At 41.4% G+C, this 27,890-nt stretch overlaps 1 protein-coding gene across 2 annotated transcripts in view; it reads right to left on the reverse strand.

The window, feature by feature from the left end:
- Nucleotides 1-27,890, reverse strand: part of LOC149181252 (ABC transporter D family member 2, chloroplastic-like) — a 389,006-nt gene that overhangs the window by 290,019 nt on the left and 71,097 nt on the right. Inside the window, exons 4-5 of one of the 2 annotated variants that reach the window (XM_089416532.1) lie at nt 25,067-25,404; nt 24,703-24,867 (exon numbers count right to left, since the gene is read on the reverse strand). In XM_089416532.1, the coding sequence (XP_089272658.1) occupies nt 24,703-24,867; nt 25,067-25,404 (503 nt within the window). The remainder of the gene's footprint in view (nt 1-24,702; nt 24,868-25,066; nt 25,405-27,890) is intronic. The other variant, XM_089416533.1, reaches the window with a different exon arrangement.

Consider the following 27,890-nt stretch of genomic DNA (forward strand, 5'->3'; position numbering starts at 1 on the left):
AAAATCGATTTTCCATATAAAACGCCCGCTGCCCGCGCCTCTGGCGATTTTTACCGAAAAAATCGCGATTTTTTTAAAAACTCGAAAAAAAAAGTGCCGATTTTTATCGATAAAAATCGCGATAAAATCGGATTTGCGAAAAAATCGCGATTTTCCGATAAAATCGCGATTTTATCGCGATTTTAACAACACTGGTAAAGAGTTATATGAGTTAGCAGGTTGCTCAGTGAGCCAATCAAGAGCACCATCTTCACATCTTCATAGTTAGGAGTGTTACACCATTTAAAGATACAAACAATAAAGTTTTTTACATGTGATGTAGCACTAATGGCATTGTTACCTTGAAAGGAAGGCAACTTTTCAATAGCCTTGTCAGGGATATTGTGAGGATAGAGATTTATGTTAGTGAAGTCACAAGGAGCAAAAGGATCATTCATGATGCTAGGCTCTACTTGTTCTTGAAAAAGCAAATGAATATCAGAAATAGCCTCTTGCCCAAGACTAGCAAGAGCTCTACTATGAGAAAGTCTATTCAACTTCTCTCTAAAAACCCTTTCAGGAATAGGAGAGGGGCTAACTAGACCACTTGAATTTCTCCTAGTAGAGACTCTTGCAAAATTTGGATTGAGTGGAGTCACCACTTGAGCAAGAATCTAAATCTAAAGTTCAAAAATGCTAAAACCAAAAGGTCAGTCAATTTCCCAAATACAAGACAGCTTGTCCTCGGCAACGGCGCCAAAGATGTTGACCCTACCGCCTACACCTACCTACAAGTCAATGAGAAAATCCTTCAACCCCACAAGGTGTGGTTGGTGGCAGAGAACTAAGAGAAGGGGTTGTCACACTAAATCCCCTCTCTTCGTTTAAACTATCTCCTAGGTTAGCTATGGAGGTGGTCCCTAATGAAAAATTAAGTTAAAAGTAATATGAGGTTCTAGGAGGAAAGTTAATTTGGATTACTTGTCAAAAATAACTTGTTTCCAAGAATTAAGAAAGCATATAAATGCGCAAATTTCAATCATATATTCAAAGTATAGACCAAGCCATTCAAGTAAATAACAATAGCTTGCTCCAAAAATGAAATCAAGATACAATGATAGACAATTCAAATGTTAGACTAGAATAAGCATATGAACACCAATTGCAACTATAAAGGAAATAGTACTTTGGAAGAAAATGCCCCAGATAACAAGATACATCAATTACTCATGAACATAATAATCATCAAAGCAATAACATGAAATAAAACTACACCAATGATCAATATTCTAAGTACAAGAAAATTAAATTGTTGCAAAAGTAAAAGACTCACAATACTTGCATCATAAATGCTTCTTGAAATGAAAAGAATGATATTTGCAAATGAAACTCAAATCACATCAAGATAACAAAATGGGAAATTGCAAGTAAAGTAAAATGATGATGTAAATGTGCTCTTATTTGATTTTATTGGTTAAAATCTAAAAGCAAGATTTCAATTAAACTCCAATCCTCAGACCTCACCCTCGCCTGAAAATTCGAATCTCACAGTGAAGGGTCAATAGAAGTGGAAAGTCTTTAAATGTTTGTACAACCAACTTAAGTTGGAGGTTATTTTTTAATGAGGCTTTGGAAGCTTGTAAAATGCACATAATTTTATATGTCTACTATGTCATGCAAGTAAATTTGCAAAAGTTAAGTTAATGATAGAAATTGTCTTAAACACAAGATTGCATACACATGTAGGATTTGTGAAAAATATTTGCTTTGCCTTATGATAGTTTTGTGATTTACCCAAAAGCAAATAAAACTTGAGAGATGCCTTGCATGTAAGTAAATAACAATGCTTGTGATTAAGTGAACTCAAGATTGATTAACTTTGCAAAAGAAATGGACTTGAATTTGCAATATGAAATTAAAATGACTTATAGAAAATTAAGTTAATGAACATGTGAAGAGTAGATTGTTCAAAGTAAAGTGTTTGTAGCTCAAATCAACATATAAAATGGAGAATGCAAAACCTTAAGTTGAATTTATAACAAACTTATTTGAACAAAATAAAAATGTAATGAGTGAAGTTATGTAAATTTTAAGCATGCAATTAAAATGGAAAACGAGAAGATGCAAAAGTTAATTCACCCACATGTTTTTCTCTCTAAATGGAGAAAAGGGATGCCATAGGTGTTGAATTTTCTAAGTCTATCCATTAGAAAATTAATCTGTATTATGTTGGTTTATTTCTTCTACTTGTTTAAATTCGAACAACTTATTTAATACATTTAAATACTGAAAGAAACACAATACAGTCACATCATCTACAGATCATCAACTGAAAGAAAACAAGCACACAAGTGGCACCGTTATTTTTGGACAAATGTCCCTGGAAAAACCCAATGCGAGAAAACCGATGCAGCTATTCAGAGGGCTATATTATTATGCAGTCTATCTGAGTATAACTGGGTGCCTAACCGGCTCACTCGATAAAGAAAATTACATGGCAGCAATACCTCTATATCCGGAAACAGGTATTCAGAAAACCTGTCCCACAAAACCCTCTCTGGCACAACTGAAGCTCAGCGCTGGCCCTTCTAGCCTCGGAGTCAACCTCCTGCTGACCTGCGTCAACCCCAGGACCCTCTGTGTCAGCCCTCTAAGGCACTGCGCAGCCTTTAGGACCCTCTGCGTCACTCCAACAGCCTCTGTGTGGATGACGCAGTCCCTCTGGCCTTTGCGTTGTCTCTGTTGGGCTCTGCGTAGCTTGGACTGGCTGTTGCTCTCGCTCTCTCTGCATCTGCGCTGGTCTCTCAGTATTGTCTCAGCCTCTCTGCTTCATACTCGCTGCCCCTCGTTGCTGATCACTGATTCAACTTTGCTTAGCAACCCCGCTCTAGCAAAATGAATAACTGATCACTCTGGTGTATTCTCCAACTAACCCTCAAGCCTCTTCTTATAACTTTTCTGTTGGTCCATCAACGACCGAGATTAAATCTATAATCAACAGCTAAGATTAGATTTGGCTTGATCCATGACTTTTGGAACCTTCTAACCCAATTTTATATAATACCCATTAATATTTTACTTTTCCTAAGTTTAAACTTAGGAACTCCGTTAAAAATATTAATTATTTTAATATCTCCCAAACCGGGTACAATCTGTCCAAACGATTTATGGGTCTTGGAGAGCTCATGTGCTTTAACCTCTCCACCAATTTCCATGGTTAGAGCACATCCGATACTACCCCAAATCAACACTCCCTCTTAGCGAGGATTGTGCTCTAGTAATACTCCTCACTGAGTATTACATTGATTATCCGGCACCAGTCCCTGTGCTGATGCTAGGCCTCCCCACCCAACATCCTCTGCACTGTTGCATCCTGTACTGCTACCCATGGCCTTGCCACTGCCACTGCTGCATCCGTACGGCAGCTCCCTCTGCATCTGTGTTGTTGTTGGTCCATCCTCCCAACACTGCATCTGCATTGCATCCCCCTCTCATCATGCTGCATCGTGCTACTGCACTGCAACTCAGTTACTGAGCAGTAAGTAACTGATCCACCCAACTTCTGACATCCCTGCCAGGCTAAAAACACTCACGATGATGAAGCCCCCTCTATTGACCTATGCGCTGCTGTAACAACTCCCTGCATCTCGCACTGTTGAACACCTCTTTGTGCCATCCTGCACTAGTGCAACACTCCCGTGCCTCTCGCACTATTGCAGCCTGCTAGCATCGCGCTGCCCGAGGACTCCTACACTGTAGCACTCTCTGCGGCTTCATCTGCATCCGTCTCTACCGACATCCGCCAGTCCTGCTACTCATCTTCGACGCTTCCATAGCAAAGTATAATCCAAGAAGTTGGATACCTCAAAGATCTTGCCCCTTATCGCCTGTAGTCCTCCTGACTACAGCTCGATGTCTCCCCACTTCTTCTCAAGTGGCACATGAGCACTCATGGCACAATTGTCATCCTCCTTGACTTCCTTCTCCGCCCTCGCTTGTGTTGCCTTCGAATCAGAAGCCTCTCCCTTACTCTTCTCCCTCGGACACTGGTTCGCATAGTGACCCTGTTCTCCACAATGGAAGCACTTGACCTTGGAGAGGTCCTTCTTCTTCCTCTTCTCCTGCTTCTCCGCGGATGCTAGCGCCGCATCTTCTTCCTCTTCCTTCTTGATCCTGACCCCTCTGCTGCTACTTTCCTCCTTGGTCAGCTGTCTGATCTCTTATTGTCGAAGAGCCGCCCACAGTTCTTCTCAATCTAGAAGACTCGTCTTGCCCAGTATGCTCTGGACAAATACCTCCCAATCCTCGGAAACTATGTTCAATGTAGTCCTCACCATCAATTCCCCCTCTGGTGTGGCTCCTATGGAAGTTAGTTGGTCACGGATCTCCTTCAAGTGACAGAGGAAGACATCTATCTGCTCCCCTTTCTGCATCTGATATGCCCTTAGCTGATTCTCCAAGAGTATTTTCCTCTGTACGGAAGTACGCAAGTACAATGTCTTCAAGGCATCCCACATCTCCTTTGCCGTTTCCTTCTCCGCAATATGTGGAACCACATGATTCTTGACCCCATCAAGGATGATGCACTTAGCCTTCGCCATTGCCTCCTCGTACCTTTCATTAGCTACCGAGTCATCTGGGACAGCGATCACTCTCATGATGAAGCCCTTGAGGCGGTGTCTATCTAGAATGGACAAGATCCTGGCCTTCCAAACCACAAAGTTGGACGCTCCATCCAGCCTATCTTGATCTCTCAAACCATTCACGACCATCTTGTTGTTCTTCTTTCGACTCCTCTATGTCTCTCTACTCCCCTCCTAGAGGTCCTCTGTTTGACTCCTGTTGAGTCTCTCTACTTCCTATTTGGAAGTTCTCGGTTCGACTCCTCCGAGTCTCTCTACTTCCCGTCTGGAAGTTCTCTTCTGGACTCCCTTTGAGACCTGATTTCCCTCCTGGAAATATTTTTGCCAATGTGAAGTTTCCCCACTCCGATCGTTCGTGCAACTGCAACACTAATATGGATTCCTTGGCTAGAAATTTGCCTCGGCAACAACTCCCTCCACTTTGGTCTTGCCCTATTAGGTACTGCTCTGACCACGATACCCCACCAACTTCACTCCGCAAACTACCCATAGCCTCCTATGCCCCAGCAACTGAAGGATTGAACCTCTTGGCTCTGCGCAATCTCGGCACTAGCAAAACAACGCCCTCAACCAACTGTGTCAGCCCACCTAGCCTCTGCTTGAGCCTGTTTTTGCCCTCCTCGACCTCTGCACTGCCCTTTCTCTGGCCCAGACTGATGACGCAGTCCCTCTGCGTCACTCCTTCCTCTATCTCTTTCTGCAAGGATCAGCTCTGTCACTCGGGACAGCTAAATCTATAGCAAATGTTATACTAAGCTAATGCCTTCAGTTTTCCTGTGATCTGCAACCACGCTCTGATACCATGTTGAATTTTCTAAGTCTATCCATTAGAAAATTAATCTGTATTCTGTTGGTTTATTTCTTCCACTTGTTTAAATTCGAACAAGTTATTTAATACATTTAAATACCGAAATAAACACAATACAGTCACAACATCTACAGATCATCAGTTGAAAGAAAACAAGCACACAAGTGACACTGTTATTTTTGGACAAATGTCCCCGGAAAAGTCCAATGCGGGAAAATCAGTGCAGTGATTCAGAGGGCTATATTATTATGCAGTCTATCTGAGTACAATTGGGTGCCTAACCAGCTCACCCGACAAAGAAAAATACATGGTAGCAATACCTCTACACCCGCAAAACAAGTATTCAGAAAACCTATCCCATGAAACCCTCTCCGGCAAAACTGAAGCTCAATGCTGGCCCTTCTGGCCTCTGCGTCAGCCTCCCGCTGACCTGCATCAACCCCAGGACCTTCTATGTTAGCCCTCTGAGGCACTACGCAGCCTCTAGGGCCCTCTGCGTCACTCCACCAGCCTCTGTGTGGATGACGCAGTCCCTCTGGCCTCTGCGCTGTCTCTGCTGAGCTCTGCGTAGTTTGGACTGGTTGATGCTCTCACTCTCTGCTTCTGCGCTAGTCTCTCAGTATTGTCTCTGCCTCGTACTCACTGCCCCTCGCTGTTGATCACTGATTCAACTTTGTTTAGCAACCCCGCTCTAGCAAAATGAATGACTGATCACTCTAGTGTATTCTCCAACTGACCCTAAAGCCTCTTCTTATACTTTTCCTGTTGGTCCATCAACGATCGAGATTAAATCTCTAATCAATGGCTAAGATTAGATTTGGCTTGATCCATGACTTTTGGAACCTTCTAACCCAGTTTTATATTAATACTCATTAATATTTTATTTTTCCTAAGTTTAGACTTAGGAACTCCATTAAAAATATTAATTATTTTAATATCTCCCAAATCAGGTACAATCTGTCCAAACCATTTCTGGGTTTTGGAGATCTCATGTGTTTTAGCCTCTTCACCAATTTTCATGGCTAGAGCACATCCGATGCTACCTCGAATCAACAATGGGTAAAACCCAAGCTCCCACAAGAAAAATAGATCTTTTATTAGCTTTTTACAATGAGTAGAAGGCCCCTTAATGGGTTGCCCAAAAGATGGAAGAGACAATTACAAAATAAGAGTCTATAGGAACCAAGATCTCCTTCCAAGAAGTGGCAACCACAATGGCCAAGAAACAACTCTTGAAATCTGAAAATTACAAGTGCACAAAGGCCCACGGCCAAGCTAATTTGCTGCTATCCAAGATTGCCCATGACCTCCCTAAAGTTGATCCTCAAGTGCTCTTGGGGTCCTACAACAAATAGTTAGAGTTTCAAACTTTAGCTTCCTCAATCCTGTCAACACAAAAGGTGAGCATAGTCCATAAATAGATCTGAATTTTCTACAAAACCCACACTCAAACCTAGTGTAAAACAAAGAGTAAAGTTAGCAAATATAATCTACAAATATTCTACAAAATTTAGACTAAGAAATTGGAGCGAAACTCCAGTTCCTACCTAATTTTCAACATGCTTTTCAGTAGCGAAATAAAATCGTTATTAGCACAAGAAATTCAGACAAATGATTATAATTGAAATTGGATTTTGAAACACAAGCTACAAACCAAAGATCCGTGCAACACAAAATCGTGAGATGAGGCCTTGGGAGATGACAAATGCGGATTCTTAAATGAATTTGCTCAAGAGTAGGATCATTCCTCCAAGAATTTCCCCTCACGTTTGAGGCTTGATCCAAGAGATATCTCTACACAATGTCGAATAAACATTAGATCCACATGGGTTAAAATGAATACAATGATGAAGAGATCTTACAGATTTATTGGAAAATCAACAAAAACTTTATCTAGAGCCAACTCTCAAAACCAAATGCCAATGTGAGATAGTTGCACATTAACAAATCTATAAAAGCATAATCGAAACTAATGAACACAATAGCATAACTAGAAAATGAAACACAATGATCAAGATATTATTTTGCTCAAGAAGAACAACACCTCATAGGTGAAACCTCAAAGTCTGTTATTGCAATAGAACATAAGCGTACATAAGAGCAGCGATTCCGCGAACACAATAGCTCATTTTCAATTCCTAAAAATGAGAGTCAAAGCTCATTTAAATAGGCAAAAGGGAGTCAATTCCAATGTAGAAGAGAAATGTCAAGTGTAGCAATGGTGAAGATCTTAATGCTCCAATGAATTTCTAAGAGGTTGCTTTTGTAATGTCCCTTCTCAAACACAATAGTAAAAGGGTGCTGCTACACAATTTTGGACATTTTTTATTGAGGAAGAGGGCCCCACACTTTCGACTTAGGGACTTAGGGGCCATATCGACTTTATTTAGCTACTAGTGGAATGTGGGGGCCACTCACGTGGGAGTTCGAATTAGCCATTTGATATGCTTGGAGGGAAAATCGAATGGGTGGATGGAGGGGCCCACATGAGACCAAGGAGGCCCAAGGAGCTATAAGGAGAAATCAGCTCTCATTTTGGTTTTCATCTTTGACATTTGCAAACAATTACTCATTTGTTCACTCTGTTGTTTAGCTAAGTCAACCGGCTGTTTAGCCACGAGTTTCTCAAGCGGGAGATTCAACTTCTACTTCAGCGGACCATCCTTGCCCGCCCTAGGGACGATGTTCCACAAGAGTTTTGAAGAGTTTTGGGGCAGTAACATACATCAGCAGCCAGCGCAGAACAAGGAGTGCGTATTTCTGGGCAGCGAGGAAACACGCAGAGGGAGATTGAGGCAAGCAGAGATCTGATTTATTGTCATGGAGTTAGGGAGCTGAGGTAACAGCACTAGACCAGCGTTCTTGTTGGGTTTTATAGCCAGTGGAGCCAACATTCTAGTAATTCGAACTGTTGGGCTGAGCGACAGCACAGAGGCCACTTAGTAGATTTTCGTGGAGCTTGGGAGCAGGGGTGTTAAAATTGGCAACTAGGGCCAAACTCCACGTGGGTCATCTTATTTATGGCAGCTGATATTTTTCTTGGATTCCTCACGTCGAGAGGTATAGGATTGATCTAAAGATGATCCGTCTGACATGTATTCATGGAGATATGAATTTATTTGTGTTATGGGACAATTCGTCAAGGTCGGCGAGCAACCAAATTGCCCCCACATGTGCTCAACGTTTTAGTATAAAAAGAGGTGGCTTGCTAGTCATTTGCACACACTCTTCTTATGATCTCTTCCTCTCCACTTATCTTTGGGTTTTGGTGGGAGGAGAGATCCTAAGAGATACGTTGTCCTAAGAAGAGCTGCCCTAGATGCTGCCATGGGGAAGAAGGATCTACGCAGCTCCTAGAAGATGATGCCCTAGCTCTACGTGCCCTAGATCTAGGATGCAGTCATGTGGAGAAGACATGCCCTAGATCTAGGATGCAGTCATGATGAAGCTGCCTAAGACGCAGTCATGTTGAAGCTGCCCTCTACAATGTCATGGATCTAGGACGTGGTCATGTTGACGCTGCCCTAGACGCATTCAAGGTGGAGACCTAAACACAACCCTAAACGCAGTCAAGGTGGGAACCTAAATGCAGTCATGGTGAAGACTTTATCGTTGTACACGCTGCCTTATCTAGGCCCTAAAAGAGATCCCTCATACGTTGTTTGAGGAGGGTTTTCATGTGCCCTATCTGTTGTCTCAAAGTCTACCCTAGCCACAGTAAGGAAGTGTCTTATCTGGCCGCTGTCCCAGCCCTAGACACAGTTCCCTAATCCGCATTTAAGAGGGACATCTTCACGCAGGTAAAGGAGTTCTAACACAGCATTTTGATGTGCCCAGACTTGCAGTTATGATGCAGTGTAGAAGGGCTGATAAGCAGTAATCTATTCACTATAAAAGGGACCTTAAATACACAGTTTGGAAGGACTTATATTTGATGTCCCTAGCCGCAACAAAGTAGCCTAAGATAAGGGTTTATTCCTTCTTAGGAGGTCAAGCATTGGATCAACCTGCTAGGGTATCATTGTGCTTCAAGAAAACTATGTGTTGGGCTGCAGGGTATAACACCACAATTATATATCTCTTATGAGCATTTGAGGGCTCAGATGATCATGATCTAAGGAGCTATCAATAAACGGACAGTGATAATAGATGCAGCATACTGAATATAGCACAAGTATGCTGGGTACAACATAGTGTAAATGGCAGCAGCATGGGTGCAGCGAGTAGGAGGCAGCAGTGTGATGATAAAGTTGCAGCATGATGGGCATAGTGGTTAAGTGTAGCATAAGCATGATGGGCTCAGTGAGGTACAGCGTGATGATGTAGCACAGGGAGGTGCAGCATGATGATAAGGTGCAATAGTATGATCTGTGCAACATAGTAATGAGGTCCAGCATGATGATTAGGTGCAGCACAGTGAGGTGCAGCATGGTGATGGAGTCACCTTGGATCAGTGGAAGCAGTATGCCTTCACCTTGGACTGATGCACTACTTCCTAGGACTTGAAGTGTGGCAAAAGCCAGGAGAAATTTTCCTATCTCAAGGAAAATATGTGGTGAAGATATTGGAAAGATTCGGAATGGTGGACTGCAAGCCTGTAACTACTCCGATGGAGCTTGACTTCAAGAAGTTAAGCGGTAGTGCTGCTGGACCTGATTTACGAAATGCTACCGAGTATCGACAACTCGTCGGAGCATTAATGTTCTTAGTGAACTCCCGTCCAGATATATGCTTTGCAGTCAACACATTGAGCCAGCATATGGTTGAACCCCACCACATACACTGGATTGGTGCCAAGAATTTGCTGAGATATCTTCGTGGCACTATCACTTATGGGTTAAGATACATTGCCAGAGATGTGAGACTATTTGGATACACAAATGCTGACTGGGCAGGCAATGTGGAGGACCGTAAGAGCACTTCCGGGTGTTGTTTCTCCTTGGGATCTGCTTCGATATCCTGGATGAGCAGGAAACAAAAGTCGGTGGCTTTGAGCACCCCCGAAGCAGAGTATATTGCTGCTAGCATGGCTTCTTGTGAGGCAGTTTGGTTGCGAAAGCTCTTCAGTGAGTTGTCTGGATTCACATTGGATACCACTGTGATCCTTTGTGACAACCAAAGTGGGATTTGTTTGTCAGAGAATCCTGTATTCCATGATCGCTCCAAGCATATTGATATCAGATACCATTATATTCGAGATATGGTGCAACGGGGAGCTATAAGGCTCCATCATATCGGTACAGATGAACAGGTCGCCGACATTCTGACAAAACCCCTTGGGAAAGTAAAATTTCTAACTTTCCATGAACAACTTGGAGTTGTTCAAAGACCCTCCAATGAGGGTCATGTATGATGCATTGAGCTCTAAGCTCCAGGGGGGTGCAGGGTGCTTCTTGGAGCAGAATATGACCACAGGATTATTCACTATCCCCTGGTGGTATACATGTACACCCCGTGGCGACATTGTAGCAGGATTGATGTGTTCTCCTGTGAGGCTTGGATTGATGTGTTCTCCATGGTAGCCTGGATTGATGTGTTCTCCATGGCAATTGTAGCAGGATTGATGTGTTCTCCTGTGAGGCCTGGATTGATGTGTTCTCCATGGAAATTGTAGCAGGATTGATGTGTTCTCCTGTGAGGCTTGGATTGATGTATTCTCCATGGCAGCCTAGATTGATGTGTTCTCCATGGCAATTGTAGCAGGATTGATGTGTTCTCCTGTGAGGCCTGGATTGATGTGTTCTCCATGGCAATTGTAGCGGGATTGATGTGTTCTCCTGTGAGGACAGGATTGATTAGTTCTCCTGTCGAGGCATCCTACCCATGCAGTCTGGGACTCATGGGAAGTACCTCTCATCTGATCAATGAGCAGGGAAATGAAGTTAGGGACCATAGTAGTACCGATGGACGCATCGTTGTAACTACCGTACTCCCTACGCTAGGATGACCTCCATTGATCTGGGATCAATGATACTGGTCTGGGACCAGTGGTAGGAGTTGTACCATACTATGACGCTGACTTCGGGTCGGTTGAGACTGGTCTAGGATCAGTGGTACATACTCTAAGACTGACTTTGAGTCAGTGGAGGATGATATTGGTCTGGGACCATTGGAGTTATACTCACTATGACACTGACTTTGGGTTGGTTGAGACTGGTCTGGGACCAGTGGTACATACTCTGAGACTGACTTTGAGTCAGTATGATACATCCTCGATCATTTCTTCTTCTTCATAATTCGGACAAAAGCAGAGTAGAACGGAACAATGCAAGAGCAGAGCAGAACAAAACAAAATAGTACAGATCAGTGCAGGGCAGAACAAGACAAAGCAGAACAGGCAAAATAGAGCAGAGCAGGGCAAGGGTTAGGCTGTAAAAGGCAGTGCATTTGATGGATGAATAGTAACGACCGATAGACAGATTGTCGATGAAGTTCTCCATGGTTGAGAGGGAGTGTTAAAATTGGCAATCAGGGCAAAACTTCATGTGAGTCATCTTATTCATCGCTAATAATATTTTTATTAGATTCCTCTCGTCGAGAGGTGTAGGATTGATATAAAGATCATCCAATTCCGATAAGTATTCATGGAGATATGAATTTATTTTGATTATGGAATTATTATCAAGCTGACCTACAACTCATGTAGGCTCAGAAGCCCAACAGTCGCATCTATTCACCCACCAACGTTGTGTATAAATATTGTAGGAATTTACAGGGTAAGTTCCTCAGAAAGAATACCAAAAGGACACCGCTCACAACCAGATCTCAAATCAATACACCAGTATTTTTGACGTGGTTAAAACCCTCAGAGTGCAAGGAGGGAAACAGTCCACGGCCTGTCCCAACGTGGGTACAGACAATTTATTAATCAAAGAATGAAAATTTACATAAGCTTCTCTCATGCACGGATTACCCGAACAATGACCCTCCATGCGCTTTAAATAGAACTCATGGACCAATCGGGTGTCAAGCCACGGATCAAGTGTCGGTAATACCGAGGTGAGAGTGAACCGTCGGATCACTACATATCGTGACCGTCGGATTGTAAGTTACAAAATGTACAACGGTAAAGAAACACACTTTACCTAACTCTAACCTAACTCTATGCTAGACCAAGTTGAACTTAACTATATCCTATGTGTCGGAATATCCTAACATCCCCCCTTAAGAACAACTTGGGATAGGATTGAAGGATTTACAAATATGACACAATAGGAGAAGGAAGGAGGCACTAGAGCCTATCCCCCCTTAGTGACAACTTCCTGAACTCCAAGCATATATCGAAGTTTAGTGAACTTCGCCTCTGTGAGAGCCTTTGTGAAGATGTCTGCAACCTGATCATCCGTTGGACAATATTGCACTTCAAGAACATGGTCATGAATGAGCTTTCTGATGAAGTGCATGTGTAGTTCAATGTGTTTGCTGCGCTGATGCTGGACTGGATCTTTGCATAGCTGAATGGCACTTTGATTATCACACCAAAGTGTGGTTGGATGCTGCTGCTCAAAGCCAAATTCTGATAGGATCTGACGAAGCCACAAGGCTTCCTTACTAGCTTCCACGGCACCACGATACTCTGCTTCTGCTGACGAAAGAGAAATGGCAGCCTGTTTCTTACAAGCCCATGTAATAGGTCCTGAACCAAGAGTGAAGACATAACCGGCAGTAGACTTCCGATCATCAAGGTCACCAGCCCAATCAGAATCAGTGAAACCAACTAACAGAGGAGCTGCTTTGGCACTGTAATGAATCCCAAACTGTACTGTACCTCGAACATAACGAAGTATTCTTTTAGCTGCTTTCCAATGACTTTCACGGGGGTTTTGCATAAAACGAGCAACAAGGCCAACAGCAAAGGAAAGATCAGGACGAGTATGGGTTAAATACAAGAGTTTTCCGACAAGTTGACGGTATAAGGTAGCATCAACTTCAGGAGAAGTACAAGAGACTGAAAGTTTGACTCCAGACTGAAAGGGAGAAGGGGCTGGCTTACAGTCTTCCATGTGAAAATGACGAAGAATATCACAAGCATACTTGGACTGGGAAAGGAAAATACCTTCTTGGGATTGCAAGACTTGAAGACCGAGAAAATAGTGTAAGTGTCCTAAGTCTGTCATTTCAAATTTCTTTTTAAGGCTGGACTTCACATGGTTTATAAGGTTGGGATCACTACCAGTAAGAATAAGATCATCAACATAAAGAACAAGGATGATAAGAGAGTTGCCCACTTTCTTGGTGTAGACAGTATTGTCAGAATGACACCTAGAAAAGCCAGATTCTAAAAGAAAGCTATCCATTTTGGCATACCAAGCCCGAGGAGCTTGCTTGAGGCCATAAAGGGATTTCTTAAGTCGACAAACGAGGCTGGAGTCTGTTTGTATGAAGCCAATGGGTTGTTCCATATAGATTTCTTCCTGCAAGTCCCCATGCAAGAAGGCAGATTTAACATCCATTTGATGGACTTCCCATTTTAAAGAGGCAGCAAGGGAAAGAACAAGGCGGATAGAGTTCATTTTGGCAACTGGAGAGAAGGTTTCAGTGTAGTCAATGCCTTCAACCTGTGAAAAGCCCTTAGCAACTAGACGAGCTTTATGTTTATCAACTTTCCCATCTGGTCCATACTTGGTTCTGTAAACCCATTTGCATCTAACAAGTTTGCGTCCCTTTGGTAGAGGAACAAGATCCCATGTATCATTTGTCATCAATGAATGATATTCTTCATTCATAGCTGCTTCCCAATGTGGATGGCCTGAAGCTTCTGCAAAAGTGTCAGGATCATGATTTACTGGAGCTTGAGCCAGTAAAGAAGAGGCTCTTTCAAACTGAGAACGTGTACGTCGCTGATCTGTAGGATCACCGGCAAGATCACCTGCTGCATCCCGAGTAGCACGGACCCATCTTGGAAGTTGAGGATCCTGAGAAGGTGGGGGAGGATTATCATCCTCGCTTTCATCATCAGAAGAAGAAATGTTTTCAAAGATAGAAGAGATAGGAAGAGGTGGCACATCCGCCGGACTAGGCTCGCAGGCCGATTTATTTTCATCAAATTTTACATCTCTTCTAATGATAACATTTTTGGACTTAAATGGAATAAGTCTATAACCTTTTACATCTTCAGAATATCCAACAAAAGTACATTTCTCACTCTTAGGTTCTAAAGCTTTATGCTTTTCATCTGGAATATGGGCCCATGCTTCACTTCCAAACACACGAAAGTGACTTACATCTGGTTTAATGGAACTCCAAGCTTCTTCTGGAGTGATATTCTCTAGAACCTTAGTAGGAGTGCGATTGATTATATAATTTGCACAATTAATTGCTTCGGCCCAAAAACTAAGACTGAGTCCTTTAGATTGCAGCATACAATTAGCCATTTCCTTTAAGGTGCGATTTTTCCTTTCAGCTACACCATTTTGTTGTGGAGTGTATGGAACAGTATGTTGCATTTGAATTCCATTTTCGGTGCAAAAGTTGATGAATGCGTTTTTAACATATTCTCCACCATTATCAGTTCTTAGCTTAAGAATTTGATGTCCAGATTGTTTTTCAACAAATGCTTTGAAGGCCAAAAAAGTGCTAAATACTTCGCTCTTGAGTTTTAAGAAGTATACCCAAGTGCGTCTAGAGAAATCATCAATGAAAGTTAAGAAGTACTTGCAGCCAGAGAATGAAGCAACAGGAAGAGGACCACATAAATCACTGTGCACAAGCTGTAAAGGGGCTGAGGCGTGCCAAGAGGCACGTTTGTCAAAACTGTCCCGATGATGTTTTCCGAGTACACATCCGGAACAAACACCATCTTTGCAAGATACCATAGGAAGACCTGTCACCATATTTTCTTTACATAGATGCTGAAGGGAGCGATAGTTTAAGTGACCAAACCGCTCATGCCAAAGTTTGCTCACTTCATCATTATGAGCAACAAATACTGAGGGAAGATGGGATGACCCAAAGTTGTGAAACTTATACAACCTTTTGGAATCATCAGCAAGACCAGTAGCTAGAATCTGTTTAGGATCTTTTAGATCCTTGATTACAACATCATGAGGTGAAAATTCAACAATTTTACCTTCACCTGAATGAGTTATCTGATAGACAGATAGAAGGTTGCAGGATAAGTTTGGAACACATAATACATCATTGAACTGACCATTGTCTAGATGAACAGTTCCAGTCCCTACAACATTAAGAGATCTATCATCACCAACATATATATTTTTGGTGTTACAATCATTTAAAGAAGAAAACATGGCTTGGTTTTTGGCCATGTGACAAGAGGCTCCAGAATCAATGAGCCACTCATGAGAATGAGAAGAAGAAGAAGATACATTTAATGCATAACCAGACTGAGATGATTGACGATGACATGCAGAAAGTGCCGTTCCGGAAGTTGAAGTTGAAGTAGGCTCCAGATGGATGTTATGTTTCTTCATTGCGGCTTCCAAGGCTTCCATCTTCTTAAAGCATTTAGATTCTAAGTGGCCATCTCGATTACAAAAGTTACAATGTCTGTCAGTCTTCTTCCATTTGTTTTTATTGGTCTTGTCATTTTGCTGAAATGATCTTTCATCTTGAGGCTGAGTTGGTTTAGGACCATTCCTTTGAGGATAAGACTTCTTAGGATTCTTTGAATTTGGTTGCTGCTGGGCGGCTAACGCTTTCGAGGAAGAGTTTCCAAGATTAAGAAGACCAAGGTGTAAGAGTTTTTCTTGTTCTCTTATTAAGGAATCACAAAAGGAGTCAAAGGAAGGGGGTTGTAGTCTTTGCCTTGACAAATGAAAGCTTCCCTTGTAGAATGGAAAGTGGAAACAAATACAGAGTAGGCTGGTCCCAACTTAGTAAGGATGGAATAAATAAGGTTACCATCTTCTTTCTTAACTTTAACACCTTCCAAGAGATATCTAAGGGTCTTGAATTTGGACAAGAAATCTTCAATGCAAGAAAAATTATTAGGATCCAAAGTAAGCAACTCATTCTCAAGTTGATGGGCTCTAATTTCATTTTTAATCCCAAAAACTTTAGCAAGTTTTTCTAATGCTTCATGAGGAGTTTCAATTACTGCAATGTGGAATCTAAGATCAGGAGAAACAGACATTCCTATCAAACCACGTGCTTGATCTTGTCTATTTTCCCATTTTTCGGCCTTGTCTTCATCTTTGGGTTTCTTCTCTTGGTCTGTGGCTATTCTGAAGAGACCTTTACTTCTAAGTAAATCTCCCATGTAGGCTACCCATTGGAAGTAGTTAGTGCTGTCAAGAATGACTTGGCATGGACTTTCCATTTTTTGAAAAAAACTGAAGCTGAAGATGCTGAAAGTAAGTGGTCCAATGGATAGATCTCGAAAAAATAGGCGGTTTTAAAAAAAACGGCTCTGAAAAAGGCTTCCGGATGAAGAAGTTATGGCTTTTTGAAAAAAAATTGTTGACGTTGCCGGCAAAGTGCGCGAATGTGCGGGAATGAAAAAATCCGCCCCCACAAAATGGAGACTTGAACCCAAGACCTCTACTCTCTTAAAAAGTCTTTGAACCAATTGATCTATACAAAATATTTGAGAGAGAGAGAGAGAGAGAGAGAGAGAGAGGGGGGGGGGCCTCGATTTGCGTGCTTGCCTTGGGAAGGCTCTTTCCCCTACAAAACACAAAACACAAAACCCAACACGAATATGCAAAGAAAAACGAACCTTACGGCTCAAAGTTAGCTTTAGCCAAAAAACTAGAATTTTAAAAAAAATCTCAAAGTTAGCTTTTAACCGAAAAACTAAATATTTTTCTCAATGTTTCTGATTTTCCAAGATCACACTAAGGTGCAGGGAAAAGAGCATACGCATGAGAAAAATCCTTTCTTTCTGTTTCTGATTTGCCCAAATCGCACAGAGTCGCAGGGCAAAGAGCATACGCAGAAATGAAAGGTATAGATCCGGGAAAAAAAAAGGCTAAATAAACCGAAACCGAAATAAGCAGAGAGAAAATGACAGTAAACTGCAAAAAAAAAACACTGTATACCTCCCGATCTGAAAAATGACGCAGCTAGGGCTACCGGAAACCTTTTCGCGTGAAACGAAAGGGGTTCCTCACTGAAACAGATGCTCCGAACGCAACAGAGCAGTCCTCTCGGCCCGAAAGCAGTCAGAAACAGCAGATCTAGGAAACGACAGCCGCATGCAGTTCTACCGGCTTCAGATTTGGATCACCAACGGACGCGGCCCTCAAATAGCTCTGATACCATGTAGGAATTTACAGGGTAAGTTCCTCAGAAAGAATACCAAAAGGACACCGCTCACAACCAGATCTCAAATCAATACACCAGTATTTTTGACGTGGTTAAAACCCTCAGAGTGCAAGGAGGGAAACAGTCCACGGCCTGTCCCAACGTGGGTACAGACAATTTATTAATCAAAGAATGAAAATTTACATAAGCTTCTCTCATGCACGGATTACCCGAACAATGACCCTCCATGCGCTTTAAATAGAACTCATGGACCAATCGGGTGTCAAGCCACGGATCAAGTGTCGGTAATACCGAGGTGAGAGTGAACCGTCGGATCACTACATATCGTGACCGTCGGATTGTAAGTTACAAAATGTACAACGGTAAAGAAACACACTTTACCTAACTCTAACCTAACTCTATGCTAGACCAAGTTGAACTTAACTATATCCTATGTGTCGGAATATCCTAACAAATATAAGAGGATTTTTCCTCATTTAGACTCACTCATCTCATCACATCTCTCTCTCTCTACTGCGCAGATATGAGTCTCTTCTCTACTGCGCTGAAATGGGTCTCTCTCTCTCACACATGTGAAGCCGGAAGCTGTTGAATTTGAAGCTGCAACTGCAGAAGTAAAGATTGACTTGCGTGGCCTAGAAGATCTCCTCTTTGGAACTGCGTTGTAGGTTCATCTGAACCTCCTTTGAAAGCCGCAAATTTTGGTGGTGGAATGAAGTCAATCCGACAAACGGTTTGCAAGATATCGACTGCCTTAGTTTGAAGCCGGAAACTGCTGAAACTGAAGCTGCAACTGCAGAAGTAAAGAGTGACTTGCGTGGCCTAGAAGATCTCCTCTTTGGAACTGCACTGTAGGTTCATCTGAACCTCCTTTGAAAGCCGCAACTTTTGGTGGTGGAATGAAGTCAATCCGACGAACGGTTTGCAAGATATCGACTGCCCTAGTTTGAAGCCGGAAACTGCTGAAACTGAAGCTGCGACTGCAGAAGTAAAGATTGACTTGCGTGGCCTAGAATATCTCTTCATCTGAACTGCGCTATAGGTTCATATGAACCTCCTCTGGAAGCCGAAACTTTTGGTGGTGGAATGAAGTCAATCCGACTGTCGGTTTGTGAGATATGGTCTGCCCTAGTTTGATAATGAAGCCGCTAATGCTGATGCTACTGATCTAGGGTTTGCTACTGCTGATATGAATCAGATTTATTGTACTATTTCTCTCTGCTGAATTATTGAAGATAAAAGAAGATTTGATCAAAGGGTTTCCAACTTTCCCCACACATTGTGGGGTTTGTCCCTGGCTAGCCGCCACATCTTGTGTCTCTTGTCTTGGCTTGTTTTCTGTCGATCGTTTAATGTTCTATCTGCACTTTACTTTATGTACATGTGATTGCTAATCGGTGGAATATAATAAGAAAAAGAAGTAAACTGATATAAGCATAGAACATACCATAACTTAACAGAACTCCTGTGTTTTAGCCTCTCCACAAAGTTTCGAGACTATAACACCTCTGATGCTACAAAAACTAACAATTGGTAGATTGGAGGAGCATGGAGTTCCCAGTCAGATGAGGGAGGTGGTGGTGCATCCATATTTGGGTCTACCCATTCATGAGGTGCAAATAGATGCAGCGGTAAGTTCGGTAACCAACAAAGTTGCAACATTTTTAGGTAGCAGACCTCTCCAGGAGTACATAGACAAGGCATGCAACACAGCTTGCCCACTTTTGCTCATTATAGTGAGAAGGGCAAGATTTCTTGGACAGATCTTGTTAGTGGATCGGACAATGCAGCATGAGTTGAGCATGGACCAGCGACAGCATAGTAGACGTGTCCCATACATAAGTGTCCATGCATTCGATTATTTCCACAGGATAGATTAGCGAGAGATCATGAGTTGGTATTTTATTGATGGAATAGTATTTTTATTCATGAACAGTGCAGCAGGAGCCCTTAGGTGTGAGGGATACTGCATGTTTCAGTGGGCAATGGGATGTAAGTCGTCAACTCATTAGCATTCCAGCACAACAACGGCATAGTGGGATTAACCTTGGTTTATGCCAGGGTTTGGATTGGAGAGAGGTGATGAGTTGGTATTCTACTAGTGGAGCAGCATCTACGGTCAGAGATAGAGAACAACTCGAGCCATGGAGGATGGACAAGGATGATTTGTTATGGTGGTTTTGGGACCCAGGTGGATTCATGCATGGCGGATTGAGTCAGTAGTTTGTTTGGGATATGGGTATTGAGGGACCCATTCATGTTTGGTTAGCTTGGAGGCATGGCATGGTACAGTGGTTCATTTGGGATCCTAGTATCAGTTTACAGATGCCTCTACAATGGACAGATACGGATTTCTTGAGGGAAAGAAATCTTGGGGCAGGAGGATTTGTCATGTCACCATTTTTATTTTCCTCTATAGTACAGCCAGGGTGGATTTCCAAGGCATGGGATGGCCAGGTCATGGGAGCAGGTTTATGTCATCGGGGGTTTCAGGGGAGTTTTGAGGCATTTTTACGTAATCTGATGGCATTCACTTGGCATATTCTATCATCCGCACAGCTTGCCTTTCGTTTTGTTGCATTCCAACAACTTTTGGAAAATGGGATTATTATTGAGCCTGACTTAATTAATTTCGCTTGAGGTGGCATTCCGGGAGAAATATTTGATGGAATACCTCAGTGTAATAGTTCGTTGGAACCAAAATGAGAAGATCCACAAGATGGGATGCTAAGAAGTAACTTCCAGTGGCCAGAGAGAGTATGGGAAGAGATTTACCATTTTCCCTTATTAAAAATGGCTTTAATTAGTCATTTAATTAAGGAAAAATAATTAATTGCAGGAAAAAGGCCAAAAGTGGCTTAAATGAAATAAAATTAAATTAAAAGTCACTTAAGATAAATTCAATGGATGAGCTTCTAGAATAATAATAAAATAAGATGCTTCTATAGGCTTGGCAATCTATTCATCAATTCTATAAAAAAGGAGGTGATTCAGTGAGAGTGGGTGAGTACCCAACTCTCCCCTTGGTGAATTCATTCAGAATTCACAAGTTGTATTCAACAGTTTAGCTATCAATTTAGCTCTGTTTTTGGAGGACGGTTTAGCTTGTAGCAGATATTTGTGGGAGGTCGTTCTCTCAACCATTTCCAATTTTTATATCAGTTATTACTTATGAATAAAACAAGGTTGAGTTTGTTGCATGTGTCTCTTGTCTATTCTTCAGTTTGAGTTTATATTTCCAGTTTGTTGTTAAATTTATGGTTAAATGTGTGCAAATTGTTGTTTAAATTGACGGCTTAATTTTCTAAAGAAATTTTTTGCAAAAATTATATTTGGGATATTACAAAGCAAGAGTCCAGAAGAATTTTCCTTGGTATTTTCCAGTATCCTAGAGACAGAAAAGAGGAGGTGAAATACAACACTACGAGTTAGCCAGTTTACCTAGTACGAGTTGCAGGAAGAGCCACGTTCTAGTTTCCAGTTGTCAAATCAGTGTCCCGGCGACAGAGTGAATTAGTTTCAGAGGCAGAGGGAGGCTAAATGACTTGACTGGAGGTGATTCCAAGGATGTGCAATTTCTTCATGGACAGATCTGCGCATTCCAGCAGGAAGTGCAAATTCCAAGAGGAGGGGCGAGTGGCTAGGAGAGGCCAGATCAATTGCAGAGGGAGGCTAGCGTGTCTTCTAGATTATTTTGCCAGTTGAAGATTGTCAGAGCTTTGTCATATTGGCATGCAGATTATTGTACTCTTGAATTTGTTGAAGATAATAATAAAACTCTCATTTGTCGCATTGGTTTTCCCTTAAGGGTTTTTTTCCAGGGACAATTGTCCAAAAACAATAGTGTTATATTTTTGCGTGTGCATGCATATTTCTCAGTTCTAGTTTTTATATTTTCGCGACGTTTTTATGGTGAAGAATGCAATAGTGAATTTATCGCTATTTGTTGAATAATAATTTCGAAGACAAATAAACTGCTAAGAGTTAGAAGATAAATATCTAGTTATTGCATTCAAGGAATTTTTACAGGTAACTCATGCATCCATGATTTCTCCCTCCTCATATCTGTATGTTGAAACTTGAGAATGTGGATTTCCACATCATTGCTACCCCTTTGACCATGGAATTTGGCCCTAAGACCCCTTTTCCCCTTCATTCCATTATTGTTCATATGCCACCTATTGGTTGAAGGATGTACCTGGGACCTGTCTTCCCCCTTAGGGGCTAGGAACACTTAAAAGGGTCATCCATTAGCCACTCCTACCTAGGGAGGTAACACTATTACGTGATCAAAGCCCCAAATTTGGAAGGAAAGCCCCATATGAAGTGTCAATTTTCCCTTCACTAACAAGCTTGGTCCACTTAGATGTGCTAATGATTATTGTACCTAATGATGACGACATAGCACTAGACATTATGTGTGATTGGCAGAGGGTTTTCATCAAGGGTTGGGCAACTTAATTGGGGCCCAAGTCCATTAGAGAAGCATTATGACACCCCACATGTGAGGCATTGAGAACCATGGGACTCCTATCACTTATAGAGCATCAATTCATTCCATGGGCACCTACAGCACCCCCAACTTGGACCAGTATGCCCCAACTGGCTTAGCAGTTCGCACATGGTTTGGCAGTTGATCTGAGGCCCGGATGAGGTCCGACTCACCCCTTGAGACATGGGAGGGGGCTAGCACCATCCTCTGAGCCCTCAATGTTGGAGCAAAATCAGGTTATTCTATCTCCAAGAGACCCATGAGACCCATTTTGTGCCCCAAGCACAAAACTGGGGTCCACATGATGATCTACATGGAGATCTAGGGGCCAACCCCTATAGCATAATTTTTGGAGCCCTCTTCACTAAATTTGGCACTAGAGGAGCCCAACGCATGCCTCCAAAAGGCCTATGCATGCATGACATCAGCATTTCAGCCATCTTGTGGGTGATTTATTATGATTTTAAATTGGCTATAAGGTTGGCTTGTGATCTTACTTAGTTTTTGCCCATTATTTTATTGTTTGAGGGGCTATTAAGCTAAAATTAGAGATCATTGGACAAATATATATTGGAGAGAGATCATTTCATCTCTCATCATCATCACACTTGGAGAATTCAGACCTCTTGAAGGAACTTGCACTTGTTTCTTTTTGGTTATTGGAGTATCTTCGATGCATTTTGATGTTTGGAAGCTATTTTGGATTGTCTTTGGAGCTATTTCTTTGGTAAAAACTACATGTTATCTTGTGAGTGCCTATTGTTGAAGATTATCATTTTGAATTTTTCTGATGTGTGGAATTGTTGTTTCTAGATTATGCTTGTTTATGCCCTAATTTGTTGAAAATTAATTTTGAAAGCTATCTAGTTGAGAATTGCATATGTTACTCATTGTATAACGTGTAATGAATGTTCCTAGTGGAGGAATTCTTATAACCCTCCATCAAATTCCATTTTCCTTAGAAGTGTGTAATTGTTGGAAATCGATACCTATGACATCAATTTTCTGCTTCCTTAGAAACAAATTTAGCTTATCTAGCACATCCTTGACTCCATATGCCCAAAGAACTAGGCACTTGTCCAAGTCCTTGGTGATCATTCTCATTTTTCATCCATAAATTCTTCTCTTGAAATTTCTGCCCTTTTAAAGGCTAAGACAACAAACTAGGGCTTAGAGCGAAATTTTAGGGGAGAGGTTTTGTGGAGACTTAAGAGCCTAAACATCAAGTGGAGGGCCTTGGCTACTTGACCTACAAATTTGGTAGGCATCCACTTAAGTTTTCTCCATAAAATCTCTCACCCTAGGTGTTGCCCCAAGAGGGAAACCCTAGCGTATTCCTCCTCAACTTGAGGGTTTCCTTGAAGGTTATATGTGCTTAGTACTTGTTGAAGTATATCTTAAGAAGCCTTTTCTTTCCATTTCCTTGACCTTGGGAATTCCTATGCTCAAGCAAAATCAACAAACCCTAGGTCTTGTGCATTCCCTTATTAGATTCCTTATAGAAAGCATATTGCTTCTTAGTGAAGCCTTATACATGAAATTTGAGTCTTTCTTAAGAGATTCCAGCCTATCACCTTACGCCTCACCCTTAGAATATTTTTCACAGGCAATCCTATCCTACTGGGACTCCTCCCATCGGTGAAAATCCGTAATGAACAGGGGGCCTTGGCTATGGCGACGGTGGGCCATTGCCCCATTGTTAGCACTTAGTCTAGCTTTTTTGTCTTGTAGGGTTTCCCTCTCCAAGACCTGCTAGATTTTGTGGTAACAGTGGCGGCAGCTGGATTGTACAATGAAGGCAGCTGCTAGATTGTACAATGGAAGTTGAATCATACAGTGACAATGGCTGAATTATATGGCGATGGCTGTTGTTGGAGTGTACAATGGCGATTGTGGCTGAACTGTACAGTTTCTGCAGTCACTGTATCATATGGCAACAGCTGGTTGGAAGGTGTATAGTGATGTGTTTCCTTTGGGTGTTGATCACCACTCAGCTCCAATACTAATGGAGGGTAAAAGCCCACAATCTTTTACACAATTCTATGAGAAGAATAAAATATATATATATAAAAATGTATAAGGTGAATGAATGATTGATTATTTTTACAATGACAGCTCCAAATAAATATCCCTAAGTGGGTGCCTTAGTATGCTTTCATTAAAGGTCGTCTCTTTATTAACATATTAATTTATCTTTTATTATTGTATTTATATTTCTATTATTTATATTTATTTAGTTGCTTAGTCTTTATGTATGCAACAAAATTTCAAAAAGACTCTTGGTCCTGACTCATTAAGTCTAAAAAAATGCAGGTAGTTCTGGCCTGCATATGAGAAATAAAGCCATCTCATGGTAGGTCAAACCAATTTTGGAAGAAAACCAGTGAATTAATCTCAGTACATGGCAGTTAAGAAAGAGGTACCAGTTGAATCAAAATTTCAGAAGACAGAAGCGCTTAAAACTTAAAAGGTTGATAAATTTCGCATCCCTAAGCAGGAAATTACAAGTACACTGGAAAATGTAAGTAATAGTGTTTAAAACTTTAACCTACAGTTAAATTCTCAAAAGCTTGTTTGAAGCGCTGGAGAAGCAGCTGCATCTCATTCTCTTCACCTCCATAGAAAGCAATTGACTCTGCATTTTCTCGGATGCGCACTAGCCCATAACGAAAATCTGCCTCCTTTTTTTCTTGCATGAAGTTTAGGTTTACAAGTCCCTGCAGCACACAAACAAATACACATGAGCACACCTAGGTCATAAATATTTAGACTCAAGAAAGAAAGCTATGGGAAAACTCCCAAAGTACTTGTCAAACACATTGGAATTGATGCCTAATATGAATTCATCAATATATATTTTTCCAATTTATAACTTCATGTTTAATTCCGCAAATTGTATTCCCATGGCAATTTTACCTTTCCTACAAGGACACTGATGGCTGTTCCCCCGAGTGAATAAACAATGAGCACCACAAACAGAGGTGGATAAATTCCAAACAGTATGTTGCTGAATGATATCAAGTCTACTGCTGCAGTAAACAATGTTAATGCAAATGAAAGGGAAGTCCCAGTGAAAGAACTGAGGTCATCAACAATCCTCTGATCTGGGTTATCTATGATTGATTGTGATTGGATCTTATAGAAAGTTTGGTTCTCAAAATAGCGGCCCAAATAGTATCTTGTCATCCATGCCCGCCATCTCAGTCCAAGTGTTTCCCTTCCATAATCTCTCAGTACAAAGACCTGCATCAAAGCTATATCATTTTGCTCAGACCCAATTCGCTAATACTTTAGTAGGTAAATGGAGAAATAAGTAAACAAATTTTCCACTTATCATTTCTCATCCAGAATCCAAGGAAACACATACATATTGTTTGCAAGCATATTCCATAAATGTAGCAAATAGTGCATATGATCAAAAACCATACCAAATATTATGGATATCAAAGTCAAACAGAGACCTCTATTTCCTCATAATCCAACCAAAAAAAAAATAACCCTCCATATACATAACTTGCTGTTATGGCCCCAATTAGGAGAGCTACTGTGAAGATAGAATTGGTATTATACATTTTTAATGTGTTAAAATGTACCTATGATTCCAAAAAGAGCCAATTTTTTTTTAATGCTGCATTTATTAAAGATCAAATCAGTACATCATAGAACAGAATAATTACATCACACAAACAATAAAGCTTCAATATTTTTGCAGAAGAAATTCAGGAGATGATGCAGCTACAAAGCCTATAAAAAGGACCTGTTACCGCAAAATCTAGAACCCTAGTACTAGGCCATCCACAGTCACCTCAATAACAAATTCCCCTACTGTTTTGTGGGCAAATGTTATCCCCACAAGGGAGGCTTCCCCGGCAGGTTCTAGATTACTTAGGATAAATTTCCTCCAAGGATTACTTAGGATAAATGCCCTCCAAGGACACTGCTGTATGAACACCTCAGAATAATCTTCAATAAAGTATGGCTCCAGGTGAAATAATGTAGTGAGGTTAACGAACTGATGGCTCAAGATAGGCTTTGTAGAATGCTCAAACAGATTCCCAAATGCACACTACTTCGAATTTAATGATTTAAAAAAGTATAAAGTGATGGAGCATGACGGACCAGCGCCTTGACTTATCAATGAATTTCTAGGCATATGGAGTCAAAGGAGGAGCGGGTCAATCGCTGAAGACTTTGGAACCAATGGGCAATTGAACCCGAAGAAGGGAGGTGGAATATAGGGTTTATAATGTAAGATGGAAAGTGGTAAGTATGGAATAGGGAGAGATGCGACTATGCTATCTCAATCAAAGTTCTCCAAGTAGTGCCCCTGCTATACCAATTGGGCCACTAGGGGGGGTCCCACTGGACTAGGATAAAAGATTAACCCCCCATTTAAGGTGAGGGAACAAGATCACAATCAAAACACCTCTTTCTTCCAAGTTACCCCATAATCCATGTCAAATACCCAAATACAAACAAGCATAAGCAACCAATTGCAAAATGAATAAAGTACCTTTTGATCGGAAGCCCACCTTCCAACATGTGCTCTTGCCAAATGGGCAAGGAAACATATGACTGATGTAGGTGACGGAGATATGAATGGCACATTCTCATCGGCTAGTAGTGGTTGTTAGTGGCTCCTGGCTGACTGGCTAGTAGTGGTTGTTAGGGGCTCCTGGCTGACCGGCTAGAAGAGATGATGGGAGAAAATTTTCTCCTATGTGTTCACCAACTTTTAGTGGGTAACATCTAGCTCCAACTACGACATGAGCTCACCATAGAGTGCATGATCCATGTACACGAACGGGGAGTTCATGACAACTCCAACAATCTCCTGGGACAGCAAACCTATAACCTTCACATTGCAACAAACTTGTTTGGGAGCATGTGCACTAGGCATAGGGTATCGCCCATGTTTTATATGATAGTAATTTGTACAGGAAATAAAATCTATTCTAAATGAAACACAATATGAATGTTACTAGCATGCTCACACAATATGCAATGCACCTACACTACCATGCAATGCTAGCATACAATGCATGAGCTAAGTGTAGTAATACAACCAATGTAACCAGCATATCATTAGATCAATATAACAACATTTGCCCTTATCAGTCATTATGAGATAGGACAACCAAATATCAATCCCTCCACAAGATTTCTATGATGAATCATATGGGTGGGAGGTGGGAAAACCAGAAGGCCATGTATCATGAAAAGGGTCAGAGACGAGGAAGGAGAAAGGGAATCCAACTTGTGCCTTTCTCTCAACCTTAGTATAGAGTACTCAATGATCAAGCTCAAGAACTTTCGTTCAAGGGCTATCTCAGGCATATCATTCTCATTAATGTTCATAGGGACAAATGCAAATGGTAGGAGGAGATGGATGACATATTAATACTTATATCTCCTTGATCGTGATGGGTAAAGCAAGGCAATACAAGGTCATTGTGTGAAAACTCCACAACTGGAATCCTATTGCAGTGATTGGAATTTAATTTTCTAATTGTTAATTATTTTAACAATTTATCTACTACAACAAATATCAAATAAAGCACACTGCAACCTTCACAAATAAAAATTGTGGAAATAATAGCGCTGGAAACAGAGATACTAGTGCTAGAGCACACACACACACAAAAATGACAGCGCCATTTTTGGACAAATATCCCTAGAAAAACCCAATGTGGGAAAATTAGTGTAGCAAATGAGGGTTTTATTTTATTTTGCAGCAATG

The sequence above is a fragment of the Pinus tabuliformis genome, chromosome 3_2 (genome assembly GCF_031772625.1).
Source record: "Pinus tabuliformis cultivar Carrire ecotype Pingquan chromosome 3_2, CPIR1, whole genome shotgun sequence".
Taxonomy (NCBI): Eukaryota; Viridiplantae; Streptophyta; class Pinopsida; order Pinales; family Pinaceae; genus Pinus; species Pinus tabuliformis.